Here is a 12,494-nt window from a genome sequence, read left to right as displayed (position 1 = left end):
AATCTCTCTCTACCTCTCCCTCTGTCTCTCCTTCGCCTTCTCTTCCTCTTCCCTTTTCTCTTCAGAAACAAGGTCTCACACAGCCTAGGCCAGCGTAGAACTCTCTCTGTGAAGCAGAGGATGACCCTAAAACTCTGGTCCTCCTGCCCCCACCTTCTGAGAGCTAGGGTTAACAGGTGCGCACCATCACTTGTGATTGATGCGCTGCCCGGATGGAGCCCAGGGCTTGGTGTGTACTAAGCAGGTGCCCTACCGGTTGAGCCAACCTCCAGCCCAGTAGAAACTTCCTCAGCTGACTCACTGCACTGCCCGGCATCCCACATCCCTGTTAAACACAGATACCCAGGATGTGTGGGCAGCTTCATGGCTGTTAGACATCCCTCCACCTATTGGGTTCTGCTCTCGCTAGACTCCTGCACCTGCCAACCACTCTGTCGTCCCCACCCCAGTCTCTTCTTGCCAGCTGTGCTTATTGCTGTAATTATATAATCTTATTAAATTACATAAACTAATGACATTATGTGAGAGAGGGGAAAAAAATAGATGGCAACGGAGTAAAACCCAAGCCGAGCCTTTCCGAAAGATGGAAACAGAAACGTCCAGATGCGAAAGGAATTCCAAAAGGGTTGGAAAAGTTCATAAGCCCCCCCCCCAACACACACACACACACACACACACACACACACACATACAGAGCTTTGCACTCAACACCATAGCTTCTTCCAAGAGTCTAGAACACAACCTATCCGGTTGTTCTTGGAGACTGCAACATGATAGGCCTCCTTCCTACTAAAATTTGTTACCATTCAGAGGGTCACCAGGCACTTTAAGAAGTGTAGCTCGGACACTGGATGGTGATGGCTCAGTCAGCAAGGGGTTTGCTGTGCAAGTGTGAGGACCTGAGTTCAATCCCCGAGAACCCATGTAAACGGCATGGCGAGGATGTGCACAGTAGTAATCCCAGCACAGGGAAGGCGGAGACAGGCGGGTCCTTCAGGCTTGCTGACTAGTCAGCTAATCTGAGTTCCTGATTCCTCCTCAGAAAACACAGGGAAGGAGAATTAGGGGGGAGTGGGCAGGCAGGGGGTTGCAAAACCACTCAGTGGGAAAAGCCTGATGATTTGAGTTCAGTTCCTGGGATCCGCGTGGTAGAAGGAGAAAACTGTTACCTGTAAATTGTCATGGCATATACTTGTACATGGTGGGCACACACACACACACACACACACACACACACACACACCCGACATATTCATTCACACCACACACATACACACACCACACTCACACTACACACACACACATACACCAAATACCACATACTCATTCATACCACACACATACACACACCACATTCACACTACACACACACACTACACACACAAGCCACACACCAAATACCACATACTCATTCACAACACACACACACACCAAATATCACATACTCATTCATACCATACATATACACACATCACACTCACACTACATACCACACACACACACACACCAAATATCACATACTCATTCACACCACACACATACACACACCACACTCACACTTCACATACCACACACACACACACACACATACCCCAAATATCACATACTCATTCACACCACACACATACACACACCACACTCACACTTCACATACCACACACACACACACACACACATACCCCAAATATCACATACTCATTCACACCACACACATACACACCACACTCACACTACGCACACCACACACACACACACACACACACACACACACACTATGAGCTTTCACACATAAAATACATATATATACAAACACAAGGAGAGTGACGTAGGACAAAATGCAGGCTAAGGGAATGACATGAGGCTTGCTCTGTCTGAGTGAGCAAAGCACTTCACAGGCCCAAGAAGTTGAAACAGGTAAGAACTAAAAGCCAGAACTAACAGGGCTAGAGGCAGCAGACAGGATGCAGGAAGGGGAGTCGACAGGACCTGACTACGGATAGCTACTGAGTCTGAAAGGAAAGACTGAAGGCATTGGCTTGTCACTTGAGGAGCCAGTACTGAACTCGCAGAGGATGTTCTAAAGGAGGGGGAGCATCGCCATTTTAAATAACACAGAAAGGACTAGAGGTGTGACTCATTAGTGGAGCACATTAGCTTGCCCGAGACCCTGGCTTGTATCCTCAACAACACAGAAAGAAAAGAAAGGAGCCGGGGCGTGGCTCAGCTGGCAGAGCGCTTGCCTGGCATGCTCCAAGCCCTGGGTTCCATCCTCAGCAATACACGAGCCAGGCGTGGCGTCCACACCTGTGATCATAGCACTCAGGAGAGGGAAGCAGAAAGATCCAGAGCTCGAAGCCAGCCTGGCCTACATAAGGACTTTGAGGCCAGCCTGGGCTATGTAAAACCCTGTCTCAAAATTAGAAGAAATAGCTGATAGAAACCAGAAGCTAGATCACATGTAATCGCATCACTTGGGAAGCTGAGGCAGAAGGGTCAGTTGTGAGTTTGAGGTCATGCTGCGTGAACTACATGGAAAGATCCTAAAAAAGAATCTGGGGAGGGAGGGAGTGGGAAGGGAAGGAGGGAGGGGGAAGGGAGAGGAGGGGGAAGGGAAAAGTAGAGAAGAGAAAGGAAAGGAGAGGAAAGGAAAGGAAAGGAAAGGAAAGGAAAGTCTCAGACACACAGGCCTGATTGCCCATAGGACAATGGCCTCTGTATCCAGGAAGGATAACTTCCAAGATCATAGTGGATGCCCCCAAACTGTGGGTAATACAGTTTGTACCCACAGTATAAACCAGGGGCTTTCCTGAGTGCCCTGTGCACGAGGATGCTGTACGTTTGTCTTTCTGTGATTTATGCCCCAGTTTCTCCTTTGCTTCACTACTCTTGAGTTTTCCAGCCATTACTTAATCAATTAAAATAACTATTAATTAAAATAAGTATTACTGAACAAGCGTGAGGGCCTGTGTTCTGTCCCAACACACACACACATCAAAAGCTAGGTATGGTAGTAGGCTTGCAACCTCTGCGCTGGGGAGGCAGAGACAGAAGGATCCCTGGGATTTACTGACCAGCCAACCCAGCAGGCTCAGCGAGTTCCAGGGTCTGTGACTGACTCAGTCAAAAACAAAGCAGAGATTGGTGAAAGGGAAACACTCAGGGTTGACCTCTGTCTTCCACACATACATGGGTACATACATTCACACACACACACACACACACACACACACATACACGCATATACAGACACCTGTGACAGTCAATCATGACTATCTGATAAAGCACAGTTCTGGATTTATCTGTGAAGAAATTTCCAGAAATAAGAAGATCACAAGGGCTCCAAGCAAATCAATAAACTCATCCCTGGATGGATTTGTTATATGATTATATGATTGGGGCGAAGCTAGGGAGAGAATGTAGGTCCGGCTGGAGGAAATACATCCCTGGAGGCCTGTCCTTTAGGCTACCTCCTCCTCTGGCCCAGCATCCCCTCCTCTGCTCATTTGCCAAAAAGTAAGAACCAGTCTTTACCACACCTTCCCACCACGGTGTTCTGCTTGAGTGCATGGGACCAAACGCTGAGGCTGGGCCAAAAGAAATCCCTCTTGTATCTGTTTTCTGTCCACCCCACTGTGAAGAAACAACTCTGCCCCACCCTCCAGCCACCATGGTGTGCATGGAGCCAAGTGACCATTAAGTCTCTGAGACTATTAGGTTGAAATAAATACCTCCCTGCAAGAGTGGTTCTCAAGTGTTTCGGTCAGAGTGACCCAAAAGAAACTATTCCAGTGCCCAAAGGAACTCTTACCTTATATAGACTGAGCACCATTCATCTGAAATACTTGGGATGAGAAGTACGTGAGAGAATGGCTCAGGGAGTGACATGGGGACATGAATTCTGACTCCAAAAAAACCTACATTTTAAAAATCAGATACTGTCTGAGTTAGGGTTTTATGGCTGTGAAGAGACACCATGACCACAGCAGCTCTTATAAAGAAAAAGCGTTTAAATGGGGCTGGCTTACAGTTTCAGAGGTTTAGTCCGTTGTCACGGCAGGAAGCATGGCGGCGTGCAGGCCGACGGTGGTGGTGTTGGAGGAGGAGCTGAGAGTTCTACATCTGGATCCCCAGGCAGCAGAAATGGAAGCCACACTAGGCCTAGCTTGAGCATCTGAGACCTCAGAGCCCGCCCCCACAGTGACACACTTCCTACAACAGGCCACACCTACTCCAACAAGGCCACACCTTCTAAAAAATACCACTCCCCGTGGTATTGTTACCACAGGTATGGTGGCATGTACTTTTAATCGCAACTGTGAGGCGTCCTGGGGCTCACTGGACAGCCAACTGAGCCAAAGCAGACCACCAATGTGGATGGTACCTGAGGAAAAATACCCAAGTTGTACACTGACTTCCAAATGAAAGTATAGATGTATATGGGCACTCACCCACACACTGACGCCTGTACATACACCTGAAGACTCTCGTGTACTTACAAGTATGGACGTCCAAAAATACGCTAGTTGAACACCTGTTATCCAGACTCTGAAGTGTGGCATGCTAATCTCACGGAAAGCATCACATTCTGGTGTTCGTCATACTTAAAACTTTTAGGCTTCAGAAGCCCCAACCTGTTCTGGCAAACTGTGAGCCTCACACTGAGGACGCTGGGAACTGGAAGTTCTTTCAGAAGTCCCTCAAGCAAACAGGAAAGTCAGTCAAGCGGGAGAAGCCATAGCTTGTTACAGTCTGCACTCCAGTATGGGTCCAATTGTGTGTGTGTGTGTGTGTGTGTGTGTGTGTGTGTGTGTGTGTGTGTGTGTACATGCGAGATGAGAAGTAAACAGAGAGGTGCCATCACTCTGGAAAACATGATTTGTTTCCTCTGCAAGGAGACCATAATTTAAACCAGCTCCCTGCACTGTTTGAATAAAAAGAAGCCTGAGGTATTTGATTTAACCCGCAGAGCGGAAGGACCTCTGTAGGTTTACAGTGTAGCCCACATCTAGAAGCAGTAAACGGCCCAAATTCTATTTGTGTGCACACACAGGACATAGCCAGATACAGGGTAGGGCTCCTCCATCACTATTCACCCTGTTTCTTGAGACAGGGTCTCTCACTGAACTCAGAGGTCACCGACTGGCTACAGGGCCTGCTCAGTAAACTCAAAAGGATGTGTCTGCCTCTCCCTGGACTCCCCAGTTTTAGGGTCACAGGTGCACAACACCGTACCCAGCTTTTCCATGGGTAGTAAGGTCCATACTCAGTTCCTCATGCCTGCATAGTGGGCTCTTTATAGACTATTAGACTAAGCTATTTCCACAGCTCCCAGAGACAGGTCTTTCCATCATGTAGGGATCAGAGAGAACGAAACAGGAAAAGAAAAACAAGGACAAGATACACACCAAAGGCCTGTCACCAGGACACCTATTTCCTCCAGCGAAACCTTCCTCCTTGATGTTCCCACAACCTCCCCAAAACACTATCATTTTCAGGGAGTTGACTTTTCAATACCTGAGTCTGAGGGAGACACTTCACATTCAACCAGAGCGATGGCCATTTGGGGTGAAGCCATTGAGAGACCGTCCTATCCTCTGGTCTGTACCCAGTAGTGCTCCGCAGTGGTCCAGGCCAACTGCCAGAGACTTGGCTGCAAGATGTCTAAAGCTCTTGGCTGACCTAACTCCCCTGTACAAAAAAGGCTGTTGCTCACAGTACAGTGATGGCAGGTGAGGCCAAGACTTGCCAAGAAAAACCTCATTGGCCGTTTTTATGTCCATATAAAGCCTTTAGCACAGTGACTGCTACATTAAACAAGTGCTCAATAAGTGTTCTCTGTTGTTACGTTTATTACTATTAGCGTGGCTATCAGCACCTTCATCATCGCAGTCTTCTACTTCTTGTGTTTAGAAAAAAAATTCTCCTAATGAAGCACAAGAATACTGCCTTCCTGCACGCGTGATTTATTGCTATATAAAAAGTTAGTGGCTTAAAGCAAGAGCCACATTTATTTTGCTCATGAATTTGCCATTGGGTCAAGACTTGGGAATGGGGACATCTGGTGTCTAAACTGGCTAACCTATGTGTCTGGTGAGTGTAGTGGGCAAACACTTACAGAAGGGGTTCCTTGAGGAACCTATCTCTTTCCAGGTGGACTATGCAACATGGATTCCAGGCAGCCCCGGTTTGTTTTGTTTTGTTTTGTTTTATATGGTGGCTCTGGGTTTCAAACTTCGTGTTCCCAAAGAGTGCAGAAGCTCTGTTACCCTTCATGACCACAGCCTTAGGAGTCCTGAGGCCTTCTTTCCACTGAATTCTTTTTCACTAGAAGTAAGACTCTAAAGCCAGAACATAAGCCACCAGAGGAGGATTAAATGCTACTGTTTGATCAGGAGAACGTCAAAGAACGGACAGATAATGTTTCGAAAACCGTAGCATTTGGAAAAATCATGCCCTGTTCCTTTAGGTCTACTTCCAACAGATGTAGATCTGGAGGCTGAGAAATGGCTCAGTGGTTAAGAGCACTTTGGGATCTTGTAAAAACAAAACAACAACAAAACAACAATGAGGAAAAACAAGCAATCAAACAAACCTGAGTTTGACTCCCAGCATCCATATCAGGTGGCTCACAACCACCTGTAACTCTAGCTCCAGAGGATCTGATGGTCAGACCTCGTCTGGGCTCTGTGAACACTCATAACATACACACTCACACCCCTATCCATAGAAAGTATCTTAAAGATCTAGATATGACCAGTTATAACTGTAACTACCTTTACAATGAAATATATTCACTTATCACTAAGTGTATCTTATATATTTATTTAGCAAATGTTTGCACATACATGTGGGTAAGTAACTGTTTAGGTAGGTATATGTGTGCAAATACATGCGTGTGGAGGTCAGAGGTCAAACTCAGGTGTTATTCCCCAGGAGCCATCACCTTGCTTTTTTGAGGCAGGGTCTCTCATTGGCTTGGAGCTCACCCGTTAGGTTAGGCTGACCAAGTAGGTTGTCCCAGGGATTCTCCTGTGTCCACTTCCCCAGTTAGGTTTGCAAGCATCTACTGTCTGTCATACCTGGCATTTTCACCTGGGTTCTAGGCACCAAAATCAGGTCCTCATAGTAGGCACTTTATCAACTGAGCCATCTGCCCAGCACAAATTTATCTTCATAACTTGAACACATTTCCCCATTATCTAGATTGTACAGGGAACAAAACTGAGCTGCAAAGGAACTAAGACTTTTATTCCTTGGCGGTTGTTAACTGTCACATTATACCACCAATGACATTATCCCACAATCCTCTGCCTAAAGCTACCTTTTCAAGATAGTCTCTAAATTTCACTTGGCAGAACTTTTATTGTATTTATTGTATTTGTAGCGATAGTGGCTACTCTCCGGATGGGTAAAGATAGGCTCACTGATGTTGTGTGAGTGTGTTAGTTCACTTTTGTCAGCACTGTGACCAAACACCCGACAAAGGCAACATAAGGAAGGAGGATTTATTGTGGCTCACTTTTTGAGGATACTTTCTATCATGGTAGGAAATACAAGAGCCATAGTAAGAGGTAGCTGGTCGCCCTGTATCCTCACAGAGAAAGAGAGATGAATGCTGGTGCCTTCAGCTCCCTTTCTGTTTATTCAGTTGAGGATCCTAGCCTAGGGGATGGTGGCGCCCACTTTTAAGATGAATCATCCCTCTTCAGCTAAATCTCCCAGACATACCAAGAGGTGAGTCTCCCAGGTGATTCGAAAGCTAGTCAAGTTGACCAATAAGAGTTAACTATCGGGGGGAGGTTTGGGAGGGGAACACCCACAAGGAAGGGGAGGGGGGAGGGTGATGTCTGTCCGGAAACCGGGAAAGGGAATAACACTTGAAATGTATATAAGAAATACTCAAGATAATAAAAAAAAATAAAATAAAAAAAAATAAAAAAAAAAAGAGTTAACTATCGCCATGAGTTACCCAAGGCTTTAACTTGGTCTTGTTAGGTACCTAAAGGGAAGTTTGAGATTCTTACATAGTTTCCTTCTAGAATGTTTCCCAAATGTCCATGTGTTGAGGGCTTAATACATACATTACGGCTCTGTTAGGAGGCAGTGGAGTCATTAAGACACAGAGCTTGCTGGGTGAAAGTGGGGGCACCCGGAGTGCCCCTGAAAGAGATATTGGACTCCTGCCTTTTCTCTTTCTCTCACTCTCCTGCCCATGAGCATCTTTCTCATCCAGAGATTTCTACTATGATGTTCCAGCTCGCTACAGGCCCCGAAACAGTGGACCAAAGAACCATGACTGAAATAAATCCTTCCTCCTTTTAAGTTGGCTGCCTTAATTACTTTGTCAACAGCAAGGCAAAGCTGACTAGTACACTTTACACTTAACTTCAGGACCCCTTCATAATCCCATGTCCTGGATGTCAGGTGGTTATGATGGGAGTGGACTGTGTTCAGGTCACTTCTCCAACCCCTGTCTGGAATTCAATGCTATAGAATTTTCTAGATCAGGATTTCAAGAGAAACACTTCTGAAAGTTAACTCTTGCTTTAAGAAAACGTGACACTACATCCTTTCTTGGGGGTTAGGGAGCAACCAGATTGAGGTCTCCCATGACCCCCTAGAAGGATCAGGAATGAGTAACGGTGCTTCAGGGAGAGGGTGGAGAGACCATAAGACATGCACTGACTTTACTTCTGCAAGCTAAGATTGGAAAAGGAAGATGAGGATAGAGAAATTAAACAAGTCAGACATGCGTAGTGCCTCCCAACACTTGGAAGACTGATACCGGAGGATTCTAAGTCCAAGGCCAGCCTGAGTATACCTCATTTCATTTCTGCTGCTGTGATGAAATACTCAGACAAAAAATAACTTGGGAGAAAGGGAGGTTTGTTTCAGCCCACAGTTCCAGATTACAATTCATCATTGCAGAGAAGACAAGGTGCTAGGAGCCTAAAGTAGTTACTCACGTCTCACACACACAGTCAAGAGCAGAGAGAATGCACGCAGGCTCACTTGCTTGCACGCTGGTTGATTTCTCAACTCTTATACAGATTAGGACCCCTGCGTAGGGAATGGTGCTACCCACAGTAGGATGGGTCTTCCTATATCAGTGGACTTAATGAAAACAATCCCCCACAGACATGCGGATAAGTTAATCCAATGTAGACAACCCCTCATTGAGATTCTCTTCTCAGGTGATTCTAGGTTGTGTAAAGTTGACAGTGCTGGCAAGTTTTATGTCAACTTGCCAGGACCAATAGTCATTTGTGAGCAGGGAACCTCAACTGATAATATACCCCCATCAGATTAGCCTGTTGGAAAACTTGTGGTGCATTTTCTTAATTATTGATTGGTGTGGGAAGGCCCATCCCACTGTGGGTGGTACCACACCTGGGCAGATGGTCCTGGTGTATATTATGAAGCAGACTGAACAAGCTAATAAGCAGCCTTCCTCTATGGCCTTCAGTTCTCTCTTCCAGGCCCCTGCCCTACTTGAGTTCCTGCCCTGACTTCTCTCAGTGATGAACTGGTGCCTAGAAGTAAAAGGGAAGTAAACCCTTTCCTCTCCAAGCCACTTTTGCTTACAGTGTTCCATTGGAGCAGTAGAAGCCCTATAACATTGACATTAAAGCTAGCCATTATACTGTGCTATGTAGTGAGTTCAAGGCCAGCGTAGGCTACAGAGTGAATTCAAAGCTCGCTCCTTTATTCAAGAAAAACTCCTGGAAACAACTTGTCTGCAGGAGGATGAGAGGCAGGGGGAAAGTGGATTTTTAGAGAAACTTGGCAAATGAGTAAAGTTTTTAACCTCATTAAAGAGCCCTTAAATATTCTTCCCTGAACTCCATTTTTATCTCTGAATGCATTTCGGTAAATTGCCTGAAAGGCAATTGGGCGACTTTGGCACAAACGTAAATGTTTGCTTGATTTAAAATGCAGAGACAAGCAGAGGCCAGGATTTTTTTTTTAATTGCTAATTCTTCAACTAACCTTTTCAGCTTGCCTCCTCTTAGCGCCAGCTTCTATCAGCTGTAATAAAGACGATGCATACGTTATTTAGCTGCTATAACCGCAAACAGCCACTGTGTATTTCAGTACTTGTTGTCTCGGCTCCATGAAGAAGGTAAATAGGAGTGGCTGCAATCATCCCATCGCTCTGAAAACAGGATGCTGCAACACTGAGAAGAAGCCAACGGCCAATCAAATACAGATGCTGGCTTGGGAACAGGTAACTTTCAGAGCTGGAGAGACGGCTTAATGGTTAAAAGCACCATTGCTCTTGTAAAAGAGCCAACTTCAGTTCTCACATTAGTCAGCTCACAACAACTCACTCTGCTTCAGTGAACCCAAAACTCTCTTCTGGTCTCTGTGGATACCTACACTCACGTGTACAAAACCACACATAAGACACGCGTAATTCCAAAAATAGCAATAATAACAATAATAATTAAAAACACTTAAAAAGAAATAGGTGACATTTCAGCCACTTTCTATCACCCCACTTATTGTTTAGGGTCAATTAGAGTTTGCTGATCGTACTGAGAACAGAGACCGGGTACTGTGGAGGAAGTTCACTGAGTAAAGAGTTTGCCCAGCAAAAATAAGGACCTGAGTTCCATCCTCAGGATCCAGATTTAAAGAAAAACAAATCTAGATAGAGTGGCACACACTCGAACTCTCGGTAATGAGGAAGCAGAGACAGTCATAGGGCTCAGTATCCAGCTAGCTTGGTCTACTCCATGAGCTCCAGGTCACTGAGAGACACTGCCTCAAATAAGCAAAATAGTCCAAGCAACAACAGCTAAAGTTGTCCTCTGGTCTCCGTGTATATAAACATACCCCACAGCATGCATGCACACATGTGTGCACATGTGCGTGTGCATGCACACACACACACACACACACACACACACACACACCAGCCATACATTTACAATAAAAAGTCAGGGCCATAAAAAAAAAATAGAGTTCATGAGGTAAAGGCACTTACCCTCAAACCTGATGACCTGGATGTGACCCCCCGAGATCCATATGTTGGAAGAGAACTGACCCTTGCAAGTTATCCTCTGACCTCTTCACGTGTACCATAGCATGAGCCATGATCAGGCACCTGCCTGACACGTGAGGGCCTGAGTTTAGTGCTCGATGCTAGATTTAATGACAACAAATAACAATGAAATCTTGATACAGTGGCACACAGCTGCACTCTTGGTGATGGTGAGGCAGAGATAGAACAGGCCTACTTCATGACCTCAGGGTCAGTGAGAGACCCTGCCTCAAATAAACAAAGTAGATGCCGTATAAACAAATAACTATTAAAAAAATGAATAAAACCAACCATAACAAAGACAGGAGGGCACAGTGACACACACCTTTACACCTGCAATTTCAGTACTCAAGACACAGAGGCAGGAGAATCATGAGTTTGCTGTTAGCCTACATCACAGAGCAAGACCCTGTCTGAAAAACCTAAAGGACAGGAAACAGAAAACACAACAAAGCAAAAAAAAGATACCAAGTGCAGATTGATGACCTATTTCTTAATAGACGGATATCCCATGAGTCCCTCAGTGGCAGAGCACTCTGGCTTTTGCCCAGTTGGAACTTTAGTGATGCCAATAGCATCAACATGTGGTTGGCCATGATGGATCCAACAGAGTGCATAGGAGAGCTCTCATTAAGACCCCAGTGATACAGTGATACAGAATGGCAGTCCCAACAGAATGGACACATGGTCGACTTTGATGCTTCACGGGATGGATGTGCACGACTATGTGGCTATGTGAATGCAGGGAGGACTCAGGGCAGAAGCCAGGGAACAAAGCTTGCCTGAGGCCTGCTGTGCACCGCCTAAACAGAAGAAATTAGCAAGGAGCACATGTCAGCATCCCCAGCCTGTTGTGCTAATTTCCTTGCGATATAAGCAAAGCCTTTTAATTAACTTAATATCAATTTCACTTTTCTCGCATTTTATTCTAATTATGGGCTGGATTTAAAGCTCACACAGCATAATTTAGAGCCCTAAAATTAACAGCTTTACAACTTTACACACGGGTAACTGCTAAGCCTGAGTGACTACAACAGTTCTCTCGTCATCAGCTGCTGAAGGAGGTTCACGGTCTCGCCTCACTCCTGGCCACTTCCCCTCTGCAGTCCCAGGACCAGATGACAAATAGTTCTTTCACACCTTGGGCCCAGTAAGTGCCAACTGTGCACTGGGTGATTCAGAATGGAGCTACTGGTGGGTGTCTCTAGACGACTTATTCAAATCTCTTGAAGTCCAACTTCCTTGCATATGAACCAGTATATCGAGATAAGTAGGTTTGTTGGAGGAAATGCACTAGATGTAGTTATTTCAAGAAAATGTTCCCTGAAGCGGGGTAGGGGTGGTACATACCTTTAATCGCAGCCCCCAGAAAGCAGAGGCAGGCAGATCTCTGTGAGTTTAAGGCCAGCCTGGTCTACAGAAGGAGTTTTAGGACAGCTAGGCCTAC

The 12,494-nt window shown here is 45.7% G+C and overlaps 1 protein-coding gene across 2 annotated transcripts in view; it reads right to left on the bottom strand.

The window, feature by feature from the left end:
* Galnt17 (polypeptide N-acetylgalactosaminyltransferase 17) overlaps positions 1–12,494 on the bottom strand; it is a 458,691-nt gene that overhangs the window by 432,824 nt on the left and 13,373 nt on the right. The window contains exon 1 of one of the 2 annotated variants that reach the window (XM_039089218.2): positions 5,515–7,810. The exons of the other annotated variant lie outside the window; for it this stretch is intronic. Within the exon in view, the coding sequence (XP_038945146.1) occupies positions 5,515–5,575 (61 nt within the window). The 5' untranslated portion in view covers positions 5,576–7,810. Of the gene's footprint in view, positions 1–5,514; positions 7,811–12,494 lie in introns of those variants that run through there. 2 annotated transcript variants of the gene reach the window in all.

This window comes from Rattus norvegicus, chromosome 12, assembly GCF_036323735.1.
Source record: "Rattus norvegicus strain BN/NHsdMcwi chromosome 12, GRCr8, whole genome shotgun sequence".
Classification (NCBI taxonomy): Eukaryota; Metazoa; Chordata; class Mammalia; order Rodentia; family Muridae; genus Rattus; species Rattus norvegicus.
Note: the sequence above shows the minus strand (reverse complement) of the source record. Positions and strands in the feature narration are given on the sequence as shown.